This window comes from Pan troglodytes, chromosome 2 (assembly GCF_028858775.2).
Source record: "Pan troglodytes isolate AG18354 chromosome 2, NHGRI_mPanTro3-v2.0_pri, whole genome shotgun sequence".
Taxonomy (NCBI): Eukaryota; Metazoa; Chordata; class Mammalia; order Primates; family Hominidae; genus Pan; species Pan troglodytes.
Window position 1 is genome coordinate 48,623,233 of NC_086015.1, and position 27,303 is coordinate 48,650,535.

Consider the following 27,303-nt stretch of genomic DNA (forward strand, 5'->3'; position numbering starts at 1 on the left):
GGGTGCAACCGGAAGTCGAAGTATTCTCGGCTCGGCCATTATTCTGTGCCTCGGCTGCCGCAAGGGCTCGTTCCTGTGTCATCTCCTAGCGGCCTGGCGCCGAGGCGGCGGTACCCAAGGCTGGAGCCGCAGCGGGAGCCCCCGGTGAGCGGGGTGGGCTCGGGGGCGGGTGGGCGTGCAGGGAAGGCGGCCCGGGACGCGGGCCTGAGCTTGCTGGGACTGCACAGCCCTCGGTAGCCTCTCCCGGGCCCTGACCCCCGGCATGGTCCGTCGCCAGCTTCGTGTTGGGGTTCGACGTCGTGGCCTCGGCTGGGCAGGCAGCCGGCCCGGGGGAGGTACTGAGGCAGCTCCGAGTCTGTGTGTGTTTGTGGACCGGTGCTCCCGTCTAACGGACTCCGCTGGCGCTTTGAGAAGAGCTGCCTCAGTAGCCTGCTCCCCCAGCTCAGGCCTTTCTGCTCTTCCTCAGTCTTGTCTGAGGCTAATCCACAGAAACATTCTGAGGTTTCCCTATTACCGGTGGCGCCCAGACTCTTGAGGACGGATTTTTTTGTTTGTTTGTTTTAAGGGGTGGAACGATTTTAGCTTTTTTAGTCTTTTAGTTTTGTAATATAATGGTATTTAAAAATCAAACTTGAAAAACTCAAACTTGAAACCACCCATACCAACATTACTTCAGGCAATACATTTTAACACAAAGTACTAAGACCGTAAACTCAGAATAAATGCTGGCCTTTGTGCGCGCGCGCGCGTACACACACACACACACACACACACACACACTCATTGCCAACCTGTCAGCGACGATTGTTACTGGTTTTCTCTTTTTGCAGCTTACCAGATTAAAGCTTTGTCGTGGACTGGTGTTTGGAAACTGTTGTTTTAGAACAGTTTGGGTTGTTTGGGTTTCATAAGTTTCTTCGTAGATGGAATTGTTTTGGACTTCTGGAATTAGAATCCCTGAATTCAGAATTTGCTCCCATGTCTCAGTTAGCTAAGTGGCCTTGAGTGGATTCGCTCCTCTGATCCTTTTGTTCTTTTTAACTTCTGCTTTGAAAACCTTTTGTGAGAAGCTAATAAAATGTATGTTTAAGAATTTGTTATTTTTATGTTATTTGAAAATTATTCAAAATTCTTTTTAAAAATTCCTTTCCATCACCCCCAGATCAGTTACCAAGGACTGCCAAGTTTTTCTCAATTGCCTTATCCCTACTTCGTTTAGAACTTAAGTCATGTGTTTAGACTATTAGAAAAACCTAACTGACCTTTCTTGATATCCAGCCCTCCCACCCCCACCATTTCTCACTAATAGAGTCCTGACACCACTTAAGACTCTCTTCATGCTCAGAGTGAAAAAGGTCTTTCTAATTGTGGTACAGTACCCAGAAGTCGTAAAAGATTGACTGCATGGCAAAAAACACTTTAAGCAAAGTCACATGGCATATATAGTCACAAAGACACTTGACAAACTGAGAAAAATTTGCAGCTGCCATTGTAAACAAAGGACTAATTTTCCTGTGATAAAAGTGTGTACAAATTAACAAGACCCAACACCTCAATAGAAACATGGGCAAAATATATGAATAGTTACTTTAAAAAATATACAAATGACTCTATATTAATTCGTTCAAAATGCAAGTCAAAAATTTGGCAAAGAGCACAAACTTTGAGAACCATATTGGTGAAAGTGAGGAAAGGCACTCCCATATAGCTGTTTCTGATGGGAGTATAAATTATAAATTGGTTCAATCCTAATGAGGTCAAATTGGCAATATCAAAATTATACATGTATATACCTTTTAACTCAGCAATTCTGTTTCAAGGAATTTTTCTTATATATGCCTACACACATCCAAACTGATGTATGCCCAAGATTATTCATGATTATATTGTTGGTAATAAGAAATGATTGAAAACTACCCAAACATTCCATCAGTGCTGGCATGAATAAATTATGATATATCTATGCATCCATAAAAATGCGGAGAGGGGCTGTGTATTGACAGGAAAGATCTCTAAGACATATTATTATTGAGAAGAGGAAAATGTACCACGTCATTCATGGTGTCCTACCATTTGTGAGAAAAAGGGAACTAGAAAACAATATATGTACACACATATGCAGAAATAACTGGAAAAATAAGAAGCTAACGGAGAAGGAAACTTTACACAGTATACATTTTATAATTTTAAATTTTGAACCAAGTGAATATATTACTATTTTTAAAAATAAGGAAAAATGTAAAGTAAAGCCTCTTTAATGCTGAAATGTAAGTAAAATCACTTCACTTACAGGACAGGATCATCTCCTCAGAATACTGCCTCTCAAGAGCAGTAGTTAGAATTTAACTTCTGTTCACCTCTCTGCTCTACTCCTATACTCTTGCCTCTGAAGTTTACTTTCCTTCTCTGGTCTTCCTTCACAGAGTTATGTGTCCTTCCTTGCTTTTGAAAATAGAGTTTCTTTCTTCCTGGAATGGCTTTCCTCACAGTCCAATGATCCTTTTCTTTTTCCTTAAAAGCCCAATCCAAAAGTACCTTTCATGGCTGGGTATGGTGACTCACGCCTGTAATCTCAGCACTTTGGGAGTCCAAGGCAGGCAGATCATGAGGTCAAGAGATTGAGACCATCCTGGCCAACATTGCGAAACCCCGTCTCTACCAAAAATACAAAAATTACCTGGGCATGGTGGTGCGAGCCTGTAGTACCAGCTGCCTGGGAGGCTGAGACAGGAAAATTGCTTGAACCTGTCAAGCAGAGGTTGCGCTGAGCCGAGATCATGCCACTGCACTCCAGCCTGGGTGACAGAGCGAGACTCCATCTCAAAAAAAAAAAAAAAGAAATTTCCTTTCATGAATCCTTTCTGTAGTTTTATGTTCTCCTATTACTTGTACTTAAACATTATATTGAAATTATGTTTATATTTCTGGCTCCCCTGTTTGTTATAAGCAAGCTCTCTTTAAGGGTCTGTGTGTTCAAATAAAGAGGATGTTTTCATATGTCACTGATGGTGATATAACTGTTATAACCTTAAAAGCTTAAAAATGTTTTTATCCTTCAGCCCAACAATTTTCTCCTAGGAGTTTATCCTGAAGAAATAAGCAGAGATGTAACTAAAAATTTGTTATCAAGGATAGCCGTTGTGACCTTATTAATAATAGGGGAAAGTTAGAATTTATCTATGATAATTAAACGATGGTAAGGACATAGTTCAGAATAATAGCAGTGATTGTTTTCTGGTTTTGTGTGTTTTTTGGTTTTATAATTAGAAAAATGTTATTTCTAAAGAGCAGATGATTTCTAGAGAGCAAGTCTAAGTTCTGTATAAAACCCTATTCATATTTATCCATCTGTGGGACTAGATGTGAAAGGAAAAGAAGAAAAGGCAAATTTATCCAAATATTTTGATTAACAGAAAGAACAATTTTCAGAGAATTAAAGGCATGTAGAGCAAAACTACACAGAACTTAATTCATCCTTTCTTTGTTAATTGAGGAGGTGGTTAGGATTTTCTCTCATATGTATCATGATTAATGATTACTTGTTAACTCTGCGGAACATAGGAAAGAGTACTAGTTACAGAAGGGTAATAAGTAACATTTAAACCCGTATACCAGGCACTGTTCAAAAACTTGAAATGTATTACACATCAAATTCTCATGACAACCCCATAAGGTAGGAACTGTTACTATCCCTATTTTACAGGTTAAGAAACTAAGGCTCAGAAGTGAGGTACTTGTTCCAGGTTACACAGGAGTAGTCAGGATGCTCATTGTTAGAGTGGTAAAGAGTCTGTTGTAATTAGCTGAAGGGATCCTATGAACAAAGACCAAAGGAAGTTCATGTGTTTGGTTTCAGCAGTCTTGTGCGTAACATGAGTGTGTGTGTCCCAGAGCCTTAGGCAGGGGGTTTCTGTCAGAGGAAGCACTCTCTAGAGCCTGGAACCTCGCACTCACAAAGGTTCTCTTTATTACTGGGAGCTGACTGGGGCCTGGAAAGCTCAGTTGTTTCTCTGGGCTAACTTTAACAATGATTTCTTGAGGTCTTGTAGATGATACTCTCCAAGCTGTAAGGAAGAAGTCAAGAATTAAGGAGACCTGGACTGGAGAGGAGCCTTTTTCAAAAAACAACAATGACAAGAGAAAATTTAGCCCACAATGCTCTGAGACAAGAGGGCCTTGTGAAGGGGAAGGATGATACCTGGAAATGGGGAACCAGCTTCCAAGGAAGTAGCTCCTCTGTTTGGGAGACCTCCCACCTACACTTTAGACAATTACGTTACCATGAGACATCTGGACCCCAGGAAGCCCTGAGCCGGCTCAGGGAACTCTGTCGCCGGTGGCTGAGACCAGAAGCACGCACCAAGGCACAGATCCTGGAGCTGCTGGTGCTGGAGCAGTTTCTGAGCATCCTGCCTGGGGAGATTCGGACCTGGGTACAGCTCCATCGCCCTGGAAGTGGCGAGGAGGCTGTGGCCCTGGTAGAGGAGCTGCAGAAAGACCTTGATGGACCAGCAATACAAGTGAGAAAGGCAGGGAGGGGCGGTGGGTGTTGGGATGAAAGGAAGGAAAGAATTGAGGCTAGGCTAGAGGGTGATCCTGTGATTTTCATTAAAAATTAATAGCACACTAGCAACCTTAATGATAATTAAAGCAGGTCCATGAGTATTCAGACCATAGAATATGTCTGTAGAGAAATGGATTTACGTTGAGGTCTTCGGGTCCAACTGAGAAGCAGCATAAAAACATTGACTGTTTTGTCCCTTGGGTAATGCTTGCTAATGCTGAGTTTAGACCAAGAACCTGAAGAAGAAATGTTAATAAGTTTTTCCCTAAACAGAAGCCTATGTATTATTTCTATAATTCTGTTTGGAATGGTCATGTAAGCCTAGAGTATAAAAGGCAATAGCAGGCCAGGCACAGTGGCTCATGCCACAGCATTTTGGGAGGCTGAGGTGGGAGGATCATTTGAGGCCAGGAGTTCAAGACCAGCCTGGACAACATGGGAAGACCCCATCTCTACAAAAAATTTAAAAATTAGCCAGATGTAGTGGCGAGTGCCTATAGTCCAAGCTACTTAGAAGGCTGAGGTGGGAGGATCACTTGAACCCAGGAGGTTGAGGCAGCAGTGAGCTATGATTACACCATTGCACTCCAGCCTGGGTGATGGAGTGAGATCCTGTCTTTAAATAAATAAATAAATAAAATGGCAGTAGCATAACAAGAATGAAGCTTTCCAAATCTTGGTAAGATCTCCTCTTGTGTGCCCTACTAGGGATCTGCAAGCCAAGGGATTGGGTTAAGATATTTGCTTCTGATAAGATTTATATCCTTGACCATTAGATTGGGATCTTAATGTAGCCTCTCATGTGTGTGAGATTTCTTTTTGTACATCTGTAGCTCACTAGAAACATTTCTGTATAAGACGTCTGAATCATAACTCAAACTTGGGTGTGGCATTAAGGATGGGCTTGTTTCTTTTAATAATAACGTGAACAATTTTAGAGCTATATATTTCATTACAAATTACTAATACATCCTCATTTGAGAGATAAGGAAACTGAGGCAGATGTCTAGCTGGCCGCAAAACCAAGTGTCTTGGTGCCAATTTTAGTGTTAGTTGTATTTGAGCACAAAGGGCTAGGTAAAGGGGTCAATAAGTAGATGGTAAATAAGTAGAAGAGATGTGACTGAAGTCCGATCTAAAACTTAAGTCTGAAGCTAAAATCCATGCTCTTAATTACTGCTTATTACTTCCCATTCCCTCCTTAACCCACACCCAGGTCTGGCTTCTGTTCCCACCGTTGTGTACAGTCTCCTCTGGGAGAGGTCACCAGTGCCATGAGTGGGGCTCGAGGGCAGCTCCATTGTTCTCAATGCAAAGCTTTACTGCTGTTTTGATGCTCCATACTTGAGGTGGGTCTCTCTGATCTCACAGTTGTAGATTGTGGGCAGAAAGAGGTCCACAGTGCTTAGGTGAGTCCATTTTCTTAAGAAACAAGAAGAGCTAGCTTATTTTACTTGTTTCCAGGTTCCAGTCCTTGTCAAGGATCAGGACACTCTCCAGAAGGCGGTGAGTGCCCCAGGAACAACACTTCCTCCTGTACTTCCTGGCAGCCACATAGCAGCTGAAATTTGCCCGCATCCTCCTACTGACCTAGTGGCATTCAACCTCCAGGATCCTCAGCATGGTATTTACTCAGTGCGCTGGGTTTTGGGCTGTTCAAAGACCCTTTCTGTGGCTCATCCCCCTACTTCCAGGGAGTTGCTTCCTCTGCTACCCTGTCTAGGAGTCTCTTACAGTGCCAATTTCTTTCTGCTGTTCTGTTGTTCTCTCCTTCTTTCTTGGGCCCCTCTGAGCTTGTATACATCCCTTTTTTTTTTTTGAGACGGAGTTTCGCTCTGTCGCCCAGGCTGGAGTGCAGTGGTGCGATCTCAGCTCACTGCAACCTCCGCCTCCTGGGTTTACGCCATTCTCCTACGTCAGCCTCCTGAGTAGCTGGGACTACAGGTGCCCGCCACTGTGCCCGGCTAGTTTTTTAATTTTTTTTTTTAGTAGAAACGGGGTTTCACTGTGTTAGCCAAGATGGTCTTGATCTGACCTTGTGATCTGCCCGCCTTGGCCTCCCAAAGTGCTGGGATTACAGGTGTGAGCCACTGCACCCGGCCATTTTTCTTTTTTTTTTTGAGATGGAGTCTCGCTCTGTTGCCAGGCTGGAGTGCAATGGCACAATCTCGGCTCACTGCAACCTCCGCCTCCCGGGTTCAAGCCATTCTCCTGCCTCAGCCTCCCGAGTACCTGGGACTACAGGCACGTGCCACCACACCCAGCTAATTTTTTTGTATTTTTAGTAGAGACAAGGTTTCACCATGTTGGCCAGGATGGTCGTAATCTCTTGACCTTGCGAGCCACCCGCCTCGGCTTCCCAAAGCTCTGGGATTACAGGTGTGAGCCGCCATGCCCTGCCTTGTATCATTCTTACTGCTACTCTTTGTGTTATTCCAGCTCTGCAAGTGGGGTCACTCAGAAAAGGTTTGTAGGTCCCATATGCAGCTTTTTCTCCCTCCTCAGATTCTCCTGCCCCTGAAGCTTCTGCCCTTTCCCAGGAAGAGAACCCAAGAAATCAATTAATGGCACTTATGCTCCTAACAGCCCAGCCCCAGGTAAGGTTTGCATCCTCTTTCCTTCCCATCTGCACAGCATAACTGTGGCTGAAGTGCCCTCTCTCATCCTTGTGCTTCAATGTCCAGTCAGTTCCCATTTCTAAATCAGGGTCTATGCTATTGGAAGACAGACTTTACATGTGATCTCCTTATGTCTCCCTGATGTCTGTTATGCACTCATGGCCTCACAGTGTATCCCTTCCCCAGAAGTGAAGGGAACCTTTCGACAGGCAAGTTCCTGGGCATTGGTAATCTCACACACACTTGTTATTTCAGGAGTTGGTGATGTTCGAGGAGGTGTCAGTATGCTTCACTTCAGAGGAATGGGCATGTCTGGGCCCAATCCAGAGGGCCTTGTACTGGGATGTGATGCTGGAGAATTATGGAAATGTGACCTCCCTAGGTAAGGATTCTTCTTTCTATGATGCTTACCTTTATTTCACCAGCCATTATTTGTTTTCTGATTATAAAAGTAGCATATATGTATTTTGGAAAACACCGAATATTACAAAGAAGAAAAAAACCTTCCTTAACATCGCTATTTCCAGATAACTATTATCATTTTGATATATTACCTTTCTGTTTTTTCTGTATGTTTGAGGGATTTTTTACATTGTTCCAAAGTGTGTGTGTGTGTGTGTCTGTGCACAGTTTTATAGCTTGCTTTCCTTGTGTGTGTTCTCACATGTTACAAACTCTTTGCAGTTATTATCTATATTGGCTATATGATTTGTACCATAATTCAGTCAGCCATTCCTTATTTTGGATAACTGCTATAATAATCATCTGTCTCTGTGCCTAAGGCCTTCTAAAATGTTTTATTATTTTTAGAGGTACAATTACTGGGCATAAGTGTTTGAATGGCTTTGAGGCTCTTGCTTCATATTGCCAAATTACTTTCTGTAGCGATCCCTGTCCTCTCTGTTCTTAGAAGTGGTGTATAAGAACACTCCTTTTGCTCTGCCTTCATTTGTACTGAGTAATCCCACAATTCTAAATTGTTGCTAATATATTTTTAAAGTTATATATATTCTAAAATAGATTTCTTTGATAAATAATAAAAGAATATTTCAAAACAATTTTTAGCCATTTTTGCTTCCAGCAGACATTAAATACCTATCATGGTACAGCTGTGAAAATGATGTGATTCGGCCCTTAAATAGCTTACGATGGTTTAGGAGATGATTACAGAGATACTAAATATACAAGGCAGAGTAAAATAATTGGTACAAGAGTGGCATAAACCTGGTGTGACAGAAATGCAGAAAACGGGGCAATCAGTTTCATTCCTAGGGATTAGCAAAGGCCATAAAGGAGGTAGCATTTATACTGGAACTTGAAGAAAAGAGTAGAATTCTCTTTGGAGAAATCAACGTTCAGAACTGGGTAAGCAGCCACAGGAACTAACTTTGACTGAAATACAGATTTACAGTATCAGTTTAAATGGCTGCAGAGTATTGCATGGTCTGTGTATCATGCTTTACATTGACAGCTTTATGATTCTGAATGTTTCTATTCAAGAACATTACATAACATTCCATTTTTTCTTTACTGCCTTTGTATGCATCGGGCATGTTTTAAAATTGCCTAGATCTTCCATATTTCTGGTAATATTTATTCTTTGGAATTGGAGTCTTTTCTGTATTTTCTAATTGACTGTCATTTGCATATATGGAAGTACTTTTTGTGTGTGTTAATTTTGTACCTAGCAACTTTATTTTATTGTCTTTAATAATTTAAACTGTGCATTTTCACACTTTTGAGACTGTATCCTTTAGTATCTCAGTAGTGGCAGTGGTGGGTGAAACAGTCTGTAGATTTTATACTTTGATACATATTACCAAATTATTTTCTACCAATGATACTTGAATTAAACTCCCACAGAAAGAACACACAGGAGAGCCAATTTTCCCTGGATATGCTCATGATTTGGTCAGTCTTTTAATTAAATCTTTGCGAGGTAGATGAAGAATACCATCTTTTGTTTGTTTGTTTTTCATGTTTTCATTATTAGTGTGATTGAAATCTCTTCATATGTTTGTTTATTGGTCATTTTACTCCTATTCATATACTTCCTATATATAGAACTACTGCTAATGCTTTGTCAGTTGTTGCATATGTTTTTCCCATTTGTTTGCCTTTCAATATTATTAATTTTTTTTTAAGCCTTAGAAGATCCTTTATGTTGTCAAACTTGGCAGTATTTTCCTTTATGGTCTTAGTGGTCTTTTTCCTCATAAAATTATTTTGTAAACCCACCTGTATTCTATTTTTTTTTTTTTTTGAGATGGAGTTTCCACTTGTCGGCCAGGCTGGAGTGCAGTGGCGTGATCTCAGCTCACTGCAACCTCTGCCTCCTGGGTTCAAGCAATTCTCCTGCCTCAGCCTCCCAAGTAGCTGGGACTACAGGCATGCACCACCAGGCCCAGCTAATTTTTGTATTTTTAGTAGAGACGGGGTTTTGCCATGTTGGCGAGGCTGGTCTCAAACTCCTGACCTCAGGTGATCCACCCGCCTCAGCCTCCCAAAATGCTGGGATTATAGGCGTGAGCCACCATACCCAGCTGTATTTTCTTATTTATCATTTTATTTTGACATTTAAGCTTTAATCCATCTTGATATTTATCAATTTATCTTGATACATAGAATGACATAGACATCTTGTGGAGGGGTTTTATTGCTTTTTGAGATGGCAGCCTCACTATGCTGCCCAGGCTGGCCTCAAACTCCTGGCCTCAAGCAAACCTCCCACCCCAGCCTCCCAAGTAGCTGGGACTCTAGGCATGCACCACCCTCCAAGCTTGTTTTTTAATCCAAGTAGCTTTCAGTAGTTCCAAAGCTATTTACTCAATAATCAATCTTTCCTAAAAATTTTTAAATAGACTATATGGATTAATTGGCTAATTTTATGAAGAACACTCACCATGGACCCATACCTCATGCTGTACACTAAAATAAATTCCAGATAGGTCTAAGAGTTAAACTAAAAAAAAAACAATAAGATAATGTAATTGCTTGATTATTCTGGCTCTTTGAAGAAAAAGAAACTTGAACCTACTTTAATAAATTAAAAAAAAAAATGTGCACTCCGATGTTGTTGGGGCTTTGGGCAAGCAGATGCCCAATGTTTATTCCCATTGACTTAGTAACTCTGATTTGAGATACATTAAAGAAATGGTTCAGAAAGAGGAAATAAAAGTTATATGTCTAAAAATAGTCCCAGGTAACTATGATGGTTAAAAGTTGGGCAAAACAAATTCCCTAAGGTAAAGTACTAAGCAGAGCATGGTGTTTTGACCTAATAGTATATTATGACACTATCAAATATTATGACAACTCTGTGTACTCAATTTTCATGCATCGATAAACTGTGGTAGAAAAGTAGACTCCCAGATAACTTGTACATACTACTTCAGTATGTAAAATATTTGTATATGTTTATTTAGGAGATTGGACTAAAACTTGAAGGAAAGTATTAAGAAATATTGAGTACCTCCCCTGTCAGGCTTAGCCCCTGCCTTAAAGTACATTCAAATTGGAGAGATAGACATTTCCACTTATAATTACAATACAATTTGGCACATTCTGTATAATAAAAGGGTGCATAAGTTTGTGTGAGCCCATAGGAGCCTGGGATTGATGGAAGGATTGGGACAGTGGGAGGAGGAGATGGATGGTTCCCAGTTCCTCCACCAGGAGGGAAAGATTTATAACAGTTTTACTGAGGTATATTTAACATACCATAAAATTCGCCATTTAAAGTGTACAGTTCAGTGGTTATTGTGTATTCACAGAGTTGTGCAACCATCACCACAATAATTTTAAAACATTTTTGGCCGGCATGGTGGCTCATGCCTGTAATCCCAGCAGTTTGGGAGGCCAAGGCAGGCGGATCACGAGGTCAGGAGATCAAGACCATCCTGGCTAACACGGGGAAACCCCATCTCTACTAAAAATACAAAAAAATTAGCCAGGTGTGGTGGCAGGTGCCTGTAGTCCCAGCTGCTTTGGAGGCTGAGGCAGGAGAATGGCTTGAACCCGGGAGGCAGAGCTTGCAGTGAGCCGAGATTGTGCCATTGCACTCCAGCCTGGGCGACAGAGCAAGACTCCGTCTCAAAAAAAAAAAAAAAAAAAAAAAAATTTCATCAACCCCAAAAGGAACCTTGAACCCTTCAGCAGTCCACCTTCATTTCACCTAACTCATTCCTCCAATCCAGCCCTAGCAGGCACCAATCTACTTTCTACCTCTGTAGATTTGTGTATTTGAAACATTTCATATAAATGGAATCATGCAATATGTGGTCATTTGTGATTGGCTTCTTTTACTTAGCATAGTATTTCTAAGGCTCATCCATGTTGTATCAGGTATCAGTTCTTTATTCCTTTTTATTGCCAAATATTCCATTGAATGGATATATCTCCCATTTATCAGTTGATAAATACTTAGGTACTTCCGCTTTTGGTCCATTATGAATAATGCTGCTATGAACGTTTGTGTATAATTTTTTGTGTGGATATATGTTTTCATTTCTACCTAGAAGTAGAATTGCTAGGTCTTATGATAACTCTGTATTTAATCATTTGAGGAACTTCCAGGCTGTTTTCCAAAGCAACTGCACCATTTTACACTCCTTCCAGCAGCGTATAAGGGTTCCTGTTTCTCTGCATCATCCCTAACACTTGTTATTATCTGTCTTTTTTATTTTAACTATCCTAGTGGGTCTGAAATGATATCTCACTGTGGTTTTGATGTGCATTTCCCTGATGGTTAATGATGTCGAGCAACTTCTTATGTTCTTATTGACTATATGTATGTCTTCGGAGAAAACTGTCTATTCAGATTCTTTGTCTATATTTTAACTAAGTTATTTGTCTTTTTATTACTAAGTTGTAAGAGTTCTTTATATATTCTATATATAAGTCCCGTAACAGATATATGACTTACAAATATTTTCTCCCATTCTGTGGGGTCTTGCCCTGTTGCCCAGGCTGGAGTGTAGTGGTGTGATCATAGCTTACTGCAGCCTTGAATTCCTGGGCTCAAGTGATCCTCTCACCTCAGCCTCTCAAGTGGCTGGAATTACAAATGCACCCCACCAGCCTGGCTAATTTTAAAATTTTTTGTAGAGACAGAGTCTTACCGTGTTGCCCAAGCTGGTCTTGAACTCATGGCCTCAAGCGATCTTCCTGCCTCAGCCTCCCCAAGTGCTGGCATTACAGGCATGAGCCACTGAGCCTGGTGACTTTTCCCTTACTTGATGGTATCCTTTGAAGGACAAAAGTCATTAATTGTGATGAATTCCAGTTTTTTTTTTCTTTTGTTGCTTCTGCTTTTGGTGTCATATCTAAGAAACCATCACTAATCTAGGGCTGGGAAGATTTATGTCTATGTTTTCTTTTAAGTTTTAGCTCTTACATTTCGGTCTTTTATCCATTTTGTGTTAATTTTTTTATATAGTATGAGATAAGGATCCATCTTCATTCTTTTGCATGTGGCACCATTTATCCCAGGCACCATTTGTTGAAAAGACTGTGCTTTCCCCATTGCATTGTTTTGGCACCCTTTTAAAAAAGCAGTTGATCATAAATATCAGGGTTTATTTCTAAAGTCTCAATTCTAGTCCTTTGATCTATATGTCTACCCTTATGTCAGTATCACCCTCTCTTACTATTTTGGCTTCATGGTACATTTTGAAATAAAAAGGTGTGAGTCTTCCAACTATGTTCTTTTTCAAGATTGTTTTAGCTACTCTAGGTCTCTTGACTTTCCATCTAATTTTGGTATCAGCTGGTCAATATCTTTGAAGAAGCAAGCTGAGATTTTAGTAGGGATTGCAATGAATCTGTAGATCAATTTGAGGAGTACTGCCATTTATCAATGTTAAATCTTTTAATCTTTGAACATGAGGTTTCTTTCCATTTATTTAGGCCTTCAGCTTCTTTCAATAATGTTTTGTAGTTTTCAGAATATAAGTTTTTCATTTCTTTTGTTAAATTTATCCTAATCTTATTGTTTCTGAGACTATTATAAATGTTTTATTAATTTTCTTTGTGGATTATTTAATACTAATGCATAGAAATACCACTTTTTTTTTTTTAATGCGATGGGGTTTTATACGTTTCTCAGGCTGACCTTGAGCTCCTGGGCTCAAGCAGTCCTCAGCCTAAACCTACTGAATAGCTTTGACTACAGGTGTGTGCCACTATGTCAGGCTGATTTTTATATGTTGAGCTTGTATCCTGCAATCTTGCTGTATTTATATATTAGTTTTAATAGCTTTTTAGTGATTTCCAAGGATTGTCTATATGCAAGATTTTGTCATCTGCAAATAGAGATAATTTTACTTCTTTCTTTACAATCTGGATGCCTTTTATTTCTTTCTCTTGCCTAATTGCTCTGGCTAGAACCTCCAGTACATGTTGACTAGAAGTGGCAAGAGCAGACAGCCTTTTCTTGTTCTTGTCCTTAGAGAGAACACATTCAGTCTTTCACCATGAAATATAATTTATTTTAATTTTTTTGAACAGTGTCTTACTCTGTTGCCCAGGCTAGAGTGCAGTGGCGCGATCACGGCTCACTACATCCTCAACTTCCTGGGCTGAAGTAATCCTCCTAATCCTGTTATCTCAGCCTCCCACATATCTAGGACCACAGGCACACACCAAGCTAATTATTTGTTTTTATTTTAATTTTTTTTTTTTCTGTAAAGACAGTGTCTCACCATGTTCCCCAAGCTGGTCTCAAACTCTTGGCCTCAAGCAATCCACCTACCTTGGCTTGCCAAAGCACTGGGATTACAGGCATGAGCCACTGTGCCTGGCCAGAAATTCTATTCCTACTTTGTTGAGTGTTTTTATTACCATGGAGTGTTTTATCTATTGTCATGATGATGTGGTTTTTGTTTTTCATTTTGTTGATATGGTGTATTACATTAATTGGTTTCCTAGTGTTATACCAACATTATTTTCCTGTGATAAATCTCACCTGGTCATGGTGTATAATTCTTTTTATGTCCTGCTAGATTTGGTTAGTTAGCATTTTGTTGAGGATTTTTATGTTTGTATTCATAAGCTATATTTATCTATAGTTTTCTTTTTTGTGATGGTTATGTCTGGTTTTGCTATCAGGGCAACACTGGCTTCATAGAATTAGTTGGGAAATGTTTCTGTTTATTGGAAGAATTTGTGAAGAAATGGTATTCTTTTAAGGTTTGGTAGAATTTGCCAGTGAAGCAACCTGGGCCTGGGCTTTTGGTGTGCAGGCAGGGGGTGGGGGTAATTTTTTTTTTTAATTACTGATTCAATTTCTTTCCCTGTTGTAGATCTACTCAGATTTTCCATTTTTTTCTTGAGTCAGTTTTAGTAATTTGTGGCTTTCTAGGAATTTGCCTATTTCATCTAAGTTGTCTTAATTTATTGGCACAGTATCATTGATAGTATCATTTATACTCCTTTTTATTTTTTTAAGATCAATGTTAATGTCCAGAGAGTGACTTTAGAACTTAGTTTTAAAGGGTGTAGGTACGGGCTTGGGTAGTGAGTTGGAAAGAAGAAGAGCAATTCAGGAAGAGGAAAGGACACGGACAGTGATAGGCAAGAAATGACATGTTTGGGCAGCTGCATGTAGTTCAGTGTGGCTAGAGTCTAGGGGCATAAGAGATACTGACGATAGTTGATACCAGAAAAACAGGCAGTGGGTGAAGATATCCCTTTGACTCCACTGGTTATTTCTGCTTTGTCCTGTAGGCAATGAAGAGTTAGGTGTTTTGTGCAGGTAAGTGACAGGATCAAATTTACCTATCGGAAAGATCATTGATAGAAGATAGGCATGGATTAGGGCAGATGAAAGGCGGGGGGTGTCAGTGGTAGGAAAGCCTGTGTCTTTCTTGCAGGCTTCATTCACCAAAGGTTATGGAAAGTAACCAGCTCCCTCTGTCATTCTGACATTTTTCTACAAAGTCTTAAAAAGCTCAAGAGGCCCATATATAGTCTGATTCCTAAGCTAAAAATATTAAATAGTTTAACCAGCTAATTAGCTACTGATACAAGAGTTGCTAATTTCTTAACCATTTTCCATCTCAGTTTAACTACTTGTAACACTTCATTTCCTTATATAGAAATGTTTCATTATATAGAAGCAGCCCTCCTCTCCATCAGCATTCTCTTTGTTTTTTGTTTGTTTTGTTCTTGTTTTGTTTTGAGATGGAGTCTTGCTGTGTCACCCAGGCTGGAATGCAGTGGTGTGATCTCGGCTCACTGCAACCTCTACCTCCCTGGTTCAAGTGATTCTCCTGCCTCAGCCTCCTGAGTAGCTGGAATTACAGGTGTGCACCACCATGCCCAGCTAATTTTTGTACTTTTGGTAGAGACAGGGTTTCACCATGTTGGCCAGGCTGGTCTCAAAGTCCTGACCTCAAGTGATCCGCCCTCCTCAGCCTCCCAGAGTGCTGGAATTACAGGCATGAGCCACCGTGCCCGGCCTCTCCTTATCTTTGAAACCTCACTGTGAATAAGGAAACTGAAGTACCAGCATTAGATAGGCTTAAGACACATACCCATCCCTACAGCCAGGTGGTTGGGTAGTGTGATTGGCAGTCCTGCCTGAGTCCTAGAGAGAAGGGCAGTTGAGATGAGATATGAGGGCCTGACCTAAGAATGTCTGTAGTTCAAGTTAATATTTGTTGGATATTTGCCATCCTCATCCTTTCATAAACTTAAAGAAATGTATAATGAAATAAAATGGCTGCACTCTTGTCTTCTCTCTCTGTTTAGATAGAAGAAAAGTATTGTTATATTCAAAGAGAAGATGATGTTACTGCTATTCACATAACTTTACTTATTAGACAGTTTGGGGGAACTGGCTCATAATTTCTCTCACACTTGGGTAGTTTGAAAGTAAACTTCCAAAACATTTTCATACTGTTCATATTTTAAAATATTTGAGAATATTGGAGTAGATAGGAACCTTGGAGATTAGTTTAGCCTCATCATTTTACAGATGTTTTCATACTTTTATTCTATTTTCCCTTTTCTTTTCTGTATTTCTTCTCTTACCTTTTATGTGTAATTAAGGGAGTTCATAACAGACCTGACTATTTAAAATGAATTTTAAAATTTCCATTTCTTAATTTTAAACGGAGTAGGAATTATATGAATTCTAAGAATTAAGTTGCTTTTCAATGGATTTCTTTTCTGTTGGTTAATTGCTTTCAACCAGTTAAAAAGTATTCATGCCTTTGACTTTTCAAAAATTAAAAATTGCCTTTCAGAGTCCTTACATATATTTTCCTTCCCTTAAAGTTTCCATCTTTCTAACATGAAGAAAATAATAAAGAAAGTTACTTCTAATCCAATGGTTCTTGCTCTTCTATCCAAGTTCCTTAGATGTGAACCACCTCCATAAGATCCTGTGTTTTCTCTCTGGTTTTCCTTGCTTCTGTTTTCTCAGCATTATTTGTATTTTTCTATCTGCTTCCTGAAGACAAAGCACTTAAAAATGTCTCAAACTGAGTTGTATGTTAATCCATTTACAACATCTTGTCAGTGTAGCATTATTCTTTGTACCTTCCTTTAATGAAAAGTTTCTCCTTTTTGTATGCATATTAAAGTGTGCCTTCCTAGAATGTTTTAAAGTCATTTGAAGATCCTGTTCTTCCAAACACAGGGACGTGGTAACATTTGCATTTTTAATTCCTTTTACCAGAATGGGAGACCATGACCGAGAATGAGGAGGTGACATCAAAGCCAAGTAGTTCTCAAAGAGCAGACTCTCATAAAGGAACATCAAAAAGACTTCAAGGAAGTGTTCCCCAGGTCCTTGATTTTGAAGAAGAATGTGAATGGCAAGTTTTGGCAAGTCAGTGGGGAAATGAAACAGATGAAAGGGCAGATACAGTGAAGAAAGTTTCCCTTTGTGAACGAGACAAGAAGAAAAGGACTCCACCAGAGAAACAAGGCCAAAAGTGGAAGGAATTAGGAGACAGCTTGACTTTCGGTTCAGCTATTTCTGAAAGTTTAATAGGTACTGAAGGAAAGAAGTTTTATAAATGTGATATGTGTTGTAAACATTTTAATAAAATCTCCCATCTTATAAACCATCGGAGAATCCACACTGGTGAGAAACCTCATAAATGTAAGGAATGTGGAAAAGGCTTTATTCAGCGTTCGAGCCTTCTAATGCATTTACGGAACCATTCAGGGGAGAAACCTTATAAATGTAATGAATGTGGGAAAGCATTTTCTCAAAGTGCTTACCTTCTAAACCATCAGAGGATCCACACTGGGGAGAAACCTTATAAGTGTAAGGAGTGTGGAAAGGGCTTCTATAGGCACTCAGGCCTAATTATACATCTAAGGCGCCATTCAGGGGAGAGACCTTATAAGTGTAATGAATGTGGGAAAGTCTTCTCTCAGAATGCTTACCTCATTGACCATCAGAGGCTCCACAAAGGGGAAGAACCTTATAAATGTAATAAGTGTCAGAAAGCTTTCATTCTGAAGAAGAGCCTCATTCTGCACCAGAGAATCCACTCTGGGGAAAAACCCTATAAATGTGATGAATGTGGAAAGACCTTTGCTCAGACCACTTATCTTATTGACCATCAGCGACTCCACAGTGCAGAGAACCCTTACAAGTGTAAAGAATGTGGAAAAGTTTTCATTCGAAGCAAAAGCCTCCTCTTACATCAGAGAGTCCACACAGAAAAGAAAACCTTTGGTTGTAAAAAGTGTGGGAAGATTTTCAGTTCTAAGTCAAACTTCATTGACCATAAGAGGATGCACAGCAGAGAGAAACCTTACAAATGCACTGAATGTGGGAAAGCCTTTACTCAAAGTGCTTACCTTTTTGACCACCAGAGACTCCACAATGGGGAGAAGCCCTATGAATGTAATGAATGTGGGAAAGTTTTTATTCTGAAGAAGAGCCTCATTTTACATCAAAGGTTCCACACTGGAGAGAATCTCTATGAATGTAAAGATTGTGGTAAGGTCTTCGGTTCAAACAGAAACCTCATTGACCATGAGAGACTCCACAATGGGGAGAAGCCGTATGAATGTCGAGAGTGTGGGAAAACCTTTATTATGAGCAAAAGTTTTATGGTCCATCAGAAACTCCATACACAAGAGAAAGCCTACAAATGTGAGGATTGTGGGAAGGCTTTCAGTTACAATTCAAGCCTGCTTGTACATCGGAGAATCCACACCGGAGAAAAACCCTTTGAATGCAGTGAGTGTGGAAGAGCTTTCAGTTCAAACAGAAACCTCATTGAGCATAAGAGAATCCACAGTGGTGAGAAACCCTATGAGTGTGATGAGTGTGGCAAATGCTTCATTCTGAAGAAAAGCCTCATTGGACATCAGAGAATTCACACGAGGGAAAAATCTTATAAATGCAATGACTGTGGGAAGGTCTTCAGTTACCGCTCAAACCTTATAGCCCATCAGAGGATCCATACTGGTGAGAAGCCCTATGCGTGTAGTGAGTGTGGAAAAGGTTTTACGTACAACAGAAACCTGATTGAACATCAAAGAATTCACAGTGGAGAAAAAACCTACGAATGTCATGTATGTAGGAAAGTCCTTACCTCTAGTAGAAATCTTATGGTACATCAAAGAATCCATACTGGAGAGAAACCTTATAAATGTAATGAGTGTGGAAAAGACTTTAGTCAGAATAAAAACCTTGTTGTACATCAGAGAATGCACACTGGGGAAAAACCTTATGAGTGTGAGAAGTGTAGGAAATCCTTTACTTCTAAGAGGAATTTAGTTGGCCACCAGAGAATTCACACAGGGGAGAAACCCTATGGGTGTAATGATTGTAGTAAAGTTTTTAGGCAAAGAAAAAACCTTACTGTACATCAGAAAATCCACACAGATGAAAAACCTTGTGAATGTGATGTGTCTGAAAAAGAATTCTCTCAGACTTCCAACCTTCATCTTCAACAGAAAATCCATACCATTGAGGAATTCTCTTGGCTACAAAACACCAATGAGTCCAAGATTGAGATTCAGAAAATCTAGTGTCATATGTAAAATGGAATAGAATCCCTGCCTACTTAAGTAACTGTTGGACAAATGATATATATTTCTTCTAAGGAAAAAGTTTATTATTTACTCTTTACTAGACAAATGAGTAGCATATAGAAGAAAGTTAATAGGCCGGGCTTGGTGGCTCATGCCTGTAATCCCAGCACTTTGAGAGGCCGAAGCGAGTGGATCACCTGAGGTCAGGATTTTGAGACCAGCCTGACCAACATGGTGAAACCCCGTCTCTACTAAAATACAAAAATTATCCGGGCATGGGGGCACACACCTGTAATCCCAGCTACTCAGGAGGCTGAGACAGGAGAGTCGCTTGAACCCGGGAGGGCGGAGGTTTCAGTGAGCCAGGATCGCGCCATTGCACTCCAGCCTGGGCAACAAGAGCGAAACTCTTGTCTGAAAAAATAAAGTTCATCCCAACTTTCAGGTCTACAAAAACATAATCCAAATCTAATAACATAGTTGTAAATGAGAGCAACAATAAAAAGTAGACATGGGCTGGGTGCAGTGGCTCACTCCTGTAGTCCCAGGACTTTGGGAGGCCGAGGTGGGAAGATCCCTTGAGCCCAGGAGTTTGAGACAAGCCTGGGTAACACGGGGAGACCCGTCTTTAGTAAATAAAAATAAATTTATTAATAAAACTAAAAATTTAATAATAAAAAGTGGACATTGTTTTTTAAAATGTGTATAGTATGCATTTTAAAGATAGTGTCACTGCTGTGGAAAACCTGAACAGACAGTATGATCCAGAATGTCAGGTGTGGAGTTGGGCAGACAAGAGTCTGCTGATGAGGACAACCTAAAAGAGCACTGGATTTGGAATCAGAAGACCTACCTTTGATTCCTGGCTTTCCCTTAATGGCCATGTGATGTTATTAAGTCAGCCTCTAAAGCTTCAGTTTCCTGTCAGTCAAATGTTGACATGATACCTACCTCACAGGGTTGTTGTGAGGGTTAAGTGAAAGGATCTTTGTGAAAGTACTTTTTGAAATCATTCAGTTGTCAATAAAGTTGGATAAAAGAGGTTATGGTAAAAGTTTAGAACATGGGATCATGTAAGTTTGTGTATTAAGTCAATATTAGAATGAGGGGGATTCCAGGAACCTAAAAGATACTCATTTTCATAAGAGGAAGTATGGTGAATAGCTAACTGGAATTTAGTGTTCTAAGAATAATTTTTTAAAATTTACCTTTAAAAATATCTAAGGGAGTTAATAGATTATATATCTAGTTTATGTTTATGGAAAAAAATGTTATGGCCAGCCATTAACAGTGATGCCAAGGAAAACAATTTATTTCCCAGCTTTTGAATTTGAAACTTAACAGATGGAGAGTGTCAAAATGGAAGGGCAGTGGTACCCTGCTTTCCCTATTCAGAGGGAAAAAAATCCTTGACCCAGCAGTTGAGCTGATGATCCCTGCCACAGTCATTGTGAATTCTAATCAATATTTCATCATTGCTGTCAAATGATAGCCTGTTACTAATGAAACAACATTCTGTCCCAGCACTAAATTTACTGGGACATAAATTTTTCACATGGAGCCAAGCTCTTCACTGATTAAGCCAATGCAGAATCCACTTGTGGGCAGTCAGTGCCCATTACCCCCTGTGAACAATTCTGTGCCCTTGAGTACATTTGTGGGTTTAACTCAGTCTATATTCGTAAGTTGGTAATTTTTATGTTGTAATTCTCAAAGTTCTGTTTCTGTAGCTGGACTATGAATAATACCTGAATATGAAGATTGTGTTTTTTAATAATGTCAAAGTGGTGTGTTGATTATCGTAAATGTTATTAATTCAACCCCACAGTTTCTTGGGGGCTGGTTCCTCATTAGAGTGAAAAGTAGCCAAGAGTGAAAACTGGAAGGGGCCTAAGGCTTAAAGTCTTAAGACCTGGATGTGGTTCAGGTTTTGCCATCTGCCTCAGAAAAAATCTCTTCAGTTCTTGGAGCCTTGAATTCCTCATCTGTTAAACAGGAGGAAGAATATCTACCTCACAAAGTTCTTATGAGATAATGAATATAAAAATGTTTCATCCAGGTTGTTGAAGAATCATCCCAGCTTATATAATAATTACAAAGGACATACGTACTTTAACAATGGAGAATGCTGTCATTTACCTCTTCACCGAGTAACAAAATGTCACATTGCTTAGATTGAGACAGCCCACATAATGTGCCACCTTCTGTGATGTAATAAGCTGAAAAATGTTCAACCTGAATTTAATCAAGCTTCTTGGACCTCATTGCCAGGTTACAGGAAATACAGGAGGCAGAGGAACAAATAAAAGACACCACGAGAAACAGACACATCCAGAACGTGGAATATTGTATAAGAAAGCTGCCCTGGATTCTTCAAAATATTATGATGATGAAAAAGAGAGGGGAGTGAAAATTGTTCAAGCTGTCTTGAGCCTGCTGTGAGTTTATTATACCATTCTCTGCTTTTGTGTATGTATGAAAATTTCGATATGAAAGGTATAAAACATGGATGAGGAGGCTTGTTTTTAAAAGATAATACTAGAGAGCCGTTAGGTACTAAGAACCAGAAATAGACTCACATAAATGGCCAATTGATTTTTGACAGGGGCAAAAGCAATTCAATGGAGGAGGGATAGCCTTTTCAGCAAATACTGTTGGAGTAATTGGATATCCATAGGCAGTAAACCAACAACTTCAGGACCTAGGACTGAGCTAAGAAGGCTCAGATGACTCAAAAAGCATGCTCCTTAGAAGGAAAAAAAATGTTAAATTGGACTTCATCAAAATTAAGATAATTTACCCTGTAAGAGACCTTTTTACAAAGATGATATTACAGGTTGGGAAAAAATATTTGCAAATCATATCCAACAAGGGATTTGTATGTAAACTACATAAAGAACTTTCCAAATTTAACAGTTAAGTACAATTAGAAAATAAGCAAAAGACAGACATTTCACTGAAGTATAGATAGCAAATAAGCAAATGAAAAGATGTTCAACATCATTAGGCATGAGGGAAATGCAGAGTAAAATCGTGAGATATCACCTCTCAGAATAGCTTAACTTTTTTTTTTTTTTAATGGTGGTAACTGCTGGCAAGGATGAAGAGAAACAGGATCTCATACATTGCTGGGAATGTAAAATGGTACAGCCACTCTAGAATATAATTTGGCAGTTTCTTGTAAAACCACACATGTATATGTCATGCCTCAGGAATTGCACTTCTGAGCATTTATCCCAGAGAAATGAAAACTTGCGTTCACACAAAAACCTGTATACGAATGTTCATAGCAGCTTTATTTGTAATGGTCGAAACCTGTAGGCAACCCATATATCCTTCCTTAGGTGGTTAAAACAAATTGTGGTTTATGTATTACCATGGAATACTTGTTACTCTGCAATAAAATTGACTTATTGATATCCATAACAACTCAAATAAATTTCAAGGGAATTAATGCGGAGTGAAAATAATCACAAAAGGCCATATTCTGTATGAAAATATTCATATAACATTCTCAAAATGATAAAACTATAGAGATGAAAAGTGGATTAATGGTTGCCAAAGGTTAGGGATGGTGGGAGGAAAAATGGGGAGAGGGTTGGATGGAACTATTAAGAGGTAGCACCAGAAAGGTCTTTGTGGTGATGGAACACTTGTGTATCTTGATTGCAGTGGTGGTTACACAAATCTATAGGTGCTATACCTGTACACACATACTGTACCAATGTTGATTTCCTTTTTCATATTATGTAAGATGTACCCATGAGGGGAAAGTGGGTGAAGGGTGCTATCTTTGCAACTTCCTGTGATTCTATCATTTCAAAATAAAAAGTAAAAACCAACAATGGCAACGAAAACCCAAAACTAAAGAGCTGTAACCAACTAAAGTGTGTGAAACTGATTTGAAAAAAAGTTATAAAATACATGTTTTAGGACAGTTGGGAAATTTGAATATGACTGGTTATTAGATGGTATTAGGGAATTTTTGTTGATTTTCTTACCTGTGACGGTGGTGGTAGTTTGAAGAATATTCTTAATGTTAAGGGATGCATGTTGAAGTATTTGGAATGAAGTGTTCTGATGTTTACAACTTTCAAAAAAATGATTTTAAATATGTATTGAGAGATCAGGCAAACATAGCAAAATGTTCATTGTTGAGTCCAGATGGAAAATACGGGTATTCAATGTGCCATACTTTCAACTCTTCTGTACTCTGATATTTTCAAAATAAAACATTTGAGGGGAAATTATCAGGGCTTTCTACAGATTAATGCTGTGTAGCTTCAGGCTCTTGGGTGCGCGCCTCGCCTGAGTGTCTCATCCCTGCTTGGGATGCGCCCCTCCCTGAGGCTCACTTAGAGCTTCCAACAGCACAATCCTCCTAAGCGCTTCTGCCCCATCCCTGGTCTGGGGCGACATTGGACACCCATCGAGAGGAAAGCACCTCCGAGGTTCCTAGAGAGGCCGGCTTGGCGACTTGGGGAGCCGGAAGCCCATCCCGAGGCACTTCCTGTCCGGTCATTGTTCTCGTGCCGGTAGAAGCTGAAGTACCGGTCAGCCAGCCTCCTGCTGCAGGGCCAGTGAATTCAGGTCGGGCTTCTCAGCTGCGCACAGTGAGTGGGGTCGGAGGGGGTGGGCACGAACGTCGAGGGAGAAAAAGGGGCTCTCCCAGGGGCCATGGCCCTAGGAGCGGCCCCTGCGTCCTTTCCCCGGGGACACCAGCCTTGTCTGTCGGGGTGCGGGGGGCAGTGAGTTCCCCACCGCCTCGGAATCCCGGCTGCTGCCCACCTGGGGCCTGGTCCGGGAGAGGATGGACACGGACCGGCCAAGGGGCCAGATAGGTCCCAGGGACAGGGCCGCGAGGAGCCTATACGTGGAAAGAATGGATTGCCACGTTTGGAAATAGAGAAAGGACATTGAAAGGGAGCCTTTGATAGAGGGCACTGTGCCGTCTGGGACCGGAGGTCCGTCAGAATCTGATCAGAAGTCTGATGAGAGTACTCACTGTAGGCAGTCTTATACACAAGGTGGAACTAGTCTTAAGGACCTTCATACCAGATTGAATTCGGATAGTGATGGAAAGAATAGTCCTCCAGAATTAAGGTTTGTCACAGGAATGAAAGTATTGTATTACTTAATAAATTCAGTGTATACAGTAAGTGGCCAGTAAGTTGACATGGGGAAAAGAATATGATCACTTCAATAGCAGCAACAGGGGATTGAATAAGATTTCGCACCCTTTTCCAATAAAACATTCAAAGGGGGTTAGAAAGAAAAATTTCAATCTCTTCATAAGCAATCAAACTAGTAAGGTTATTTTGCTCACAGGTTAAAAACAAAAACCCTGCTGGCTTAGCTGTGATAAAGGGTTACTGTCAATTAGTGGGGGTGTGAATTGGCATGGTGCTTTTGGAAAGCAATTTGACAGTACATATCAACCAGCAAATCCTTGAACCAGTAATTCTCTGATTATTCTAAAGGAATAATTCAGCAAAAAAAAAAAATTTACAAAGAAAAACTTTTAAATATTAATAAAATGGAAATATAAACTTTTACTAAGTAAATGGTTCATAAATAGAATATGATTAAGTAAATGATAATATAGCCACAATTTAGAATACTATGCCAGAATGAGGTAGTTCTATATGTGTTGTATTGAAAGATTGTTAAGACTATTGTGAAATATGGAAATTGAGTTAAAAAACAATGCAGGTTGCTGAACAGTATATAACTGTGATGATCTAAAGTATGTTTTTGAAAAATAAGCAATATGTGTGAAGGTGAACATATAAGTATGTAAATGCAGAGAAAATGGGTTAGGACTCCCATCTAAACTGATAAGTACTTTGTGTGTGTGTAGTGTGTGTAGGTTATATATTTAATTCTATATATTTCTGTATTACTTGATCCTTTTTCAATGAGAGTGAAGATTTATCAACACCATAGGTTATTGTGTAGCATTTAAAATAAGCATGAAGAATGGCAACATGAAAGTAATCTTTTTTTAAATCTTAAGTGTAATATTTTATCTCACAGGACATTTGGAAGCTATGGAAAATGTAAAAATCAAACAAAAAAAATGAAAAGAACCTTAAAACTACCTGTAATTACACCACCCAGAGTTAACTACCCACTGCTAACACGTTGGTATAAAGACTCCCAGTCTTTTTCTTGGGATCCTTTTGTTCACATTATTTTGTATCCTTGGCAATAAAAAATCTTTTTGTTGTAAAATCCTTTTTTAAAAAATGCTATGATGATAATTGTGAAAATATGTATCCCCATAGTCAAAAACAAGAATTTGTAAAATCATAATTATTAATAGTATGGTTGGAGATTTTCCTTTGAAAGAAATATCTTAAATCTTAAAATGTATAGTGGTTATCTCTTTGGAGGTAGACCGAGATGATTTTTCTTAATCATTTGCTGCTTTTAAGTTTTTACAATAAAAGTAAGTTAACTTTTAATCAGGAAAAAATCAATAAACATTATATAAAGCTGTTTGCAATGTGGTTATTATGGGAAGATATTACATATTTATAGTCCAACCCCTTCATCCTATGAGGGAGGAATAGAGGATTCCATGTCCTACATTGGTCCCTGGCCAGGCGCTGGTGAAATTTGCCGGTGTGGCATCCGGCAAATTTGCTAAGTGGCATCCAGCAAATCTCTCCTTGGTGCTAACAGTGTTTTCTGATTTCTCAGTAGGCAGTACTCATCTTGGCCCTGGGAAGAAACTCAAGAAGAAGCTTTTGAAACATAAAGCTTGGATGGGGTTTGACCTCTGCTGGGCAGCTCCCAGCTATAGGAGTTCCCCTGCTGAGCAGAGAAGATGACTGCAGAATTGAGAGAAGCCATGGCCCTAGCCCCATGGGGCCCAGTGAAGGTGAAAAAGGAGGAGGAAGAAGAAGAAAACTTCCCAGGTCAGGCATCCAGCCAACAAGTGCACTCTGAGAACATCAAAGTCTGGGCCCCAGTGCAGGGTCTTCAGACAGGCCTTGATGGATCAGAAGAGGAAGAAAAGGTAAACGGGGGCCTCAGAGGAAGAGGGGAGGAGATACTTGAAGACCTCAAGTAGTTTAAGAGGGGACTCTGCCCCTCTACTTCCACACCTGGAGTCTTATTTCTTGGGTACAATTCTAGCTTCCAGTCTTTTGTAATAGGATAGAAACATTCCCTTCTGATTGATGTGACATTCAGTACTTTCTGTAAACCAGTGGTTCTCAAATTTTGCTACACAGAACCTGGAGAGCTTTTTATAAAATCTTGATGTCCATACTGTATTCTATTCCTATTAAATCAGAATCCGTGGTCCAGGCACAGTGGCTCACACCTGTAATCCCAGCACTTTGGAGGCCAAGGCGGGAGGCCAAGGCGGGAGGATCAGTTGAGGTCAGGAGTTCAAGACCAGCCTGAGCAACATTACACACCTCGTGTTTTGCAATGCAGAAATACAAAAAATTAGCTTGGCATGGTGGCACATGCCTGTAGTCTCAGCTACTTGGGAGGCTGAGGTGGGAGGATTGATTGAGCCTTGGAGGCATAGGTTGCAGTGAGCCGAATTCATGCCACTGCACTCTAGCCTGGGCAATAGAGTGAGACCCTGCCTCAAAAAAAAAAAAAAAAAAAAAAAGAATCTAAGGGTGGGACCTGGGTATCCATGTTTTTTAAAACTCTTCAGGTAATTTCAGTCAGGTTTTGACAATGCTAACCAGAGCTTCTAAAACTTTAATGTGCATAGGAATCACCTAGGGGTTCTTGTTAAAACAGTTAAAGTTCAGATTCTGATTGAGGATGTCTGGGGGTGGTCTGAGATTCTGTGTTCTTTGTTTGTTTGTTTTGCAAGCTTCCAGGTGATGCAGATACTGCTGCTGATCTTTGCACCACACTTTGATTCATGAGGCTGTACACTGTGCTGTCCTTAATGTTTCAAACACACCCCTTACCATTACTAGTCAAATGAGGGCAGAGGTTCCCCCAGAGCCTTTCTGTAATAATATCATCAAAACCTTGCTGCTTTGATCTTTAGATCCCACAAAAGTTCACTCTGAAAATTCTTCCCATATGCTCTCTCCTCTTATCATGTACTCACTGGTAAGCTAGGTTTAGATTCTG

At 39.9% G+C, this 27,303-nt stretch overlaps 2 protein-coding genes across 19 annotated transcripts in view; both read left to right on the forward strand.

The window, feature by feature from the left end:
* ZNF197 (zinc finger protein 197) lies at positions 1-23,438 on the forward strand. 7 transcript variants are annotated; one of them, XM_063806742.1, is made up of 7 exons: positions 1-144; positions 4,041-4,520; positions 5,781-5,913; positions 6,029-6,188; positions 7,070-7,161; positions 7,438-7,564; positions 16,865-22,642. In XM_063806742.1, exons 5-7 carry the CDS (start codon positions 7,129-7,131, stop codon positions 19,183-19,185), a joined length of 2,481 nt encoding a protein of 826 aa, XP_063662812.1. In that variant the 5' UTR covers positions 1-144; positions 4,041-4,520; positions 5,781-5,913; positions 6,029-6,188; positions 7,070-7,128; the 3' UTR covers positions 19,186-22,642. The 7 variants fall into 7 exon arrangements, with proteins under 7 accessions (XP_063662812.1, XP_016796357.3, XP_016796356.3 ...); XM_063806743.1 differs by having other exon boundaries at positions 23-144; positions 4,050-4,520; positions 16,865-23,438; XM_016940868.4 differs by lacking the exon at positions 5,781-5,913 and having other exon boundaries at positions 7-144; positions 16,865-23,438.
* ZNF35 (zinc finger protein 35) overlaps positions 21,222-27,303 on the forward strand; it is a 14,541-nt gene continuing 8,459 nt past the window's right edge. For 2 of the 12 annotated variants that reach the window (XR_010155575.1, XM_054680623.2), the window contains exons 1-2: positions 21,222-21,626; positions 25,894-26,212. Coding sequence is in view for 7 of the 12 variants with exons in the window: in XM_054680623.2 (XP_054536598.1) it covers positions 26,021-26,212 (192 nt within the window). In the remaining 5 variants the exon portion in view is untranslated. Of the gene's footprint in view, positions 21,627-23,645; positions 24,292-25,893; positions 26,213-27,303 lie in introns of those variants that run through there. The other 10 variants (XM_054680625.2, XR_010155577.1, XR_010155576.1 and 7 more) reach the window with 10 other exon arrangements.

Bases quoted from the DNA above. Each gene is read 5' to 3' on its own strand.
- ZNF197 (XM_016940868.4), top strand. From the start codon at position 4,131: ATGACAAGAGAAAATTTAGCCCACAATGCTCTGAGACAAGAGGGCCTT. The intron at 7,162-7,437 runs GTAAGGTTTGCA...TTGTTATTTCAG, and splicing joins TCCTAACAGCCCAGCCCCAG to GAGTTGGTGATGTTCGAGGA. The intron at 7,565-16,864 runs GTAAGGATTCTT...TCCTTTTACCAG, and splicing joins TGGAAATGTGACCTCCCTAG to AATGGGAGACCATGACCGAG.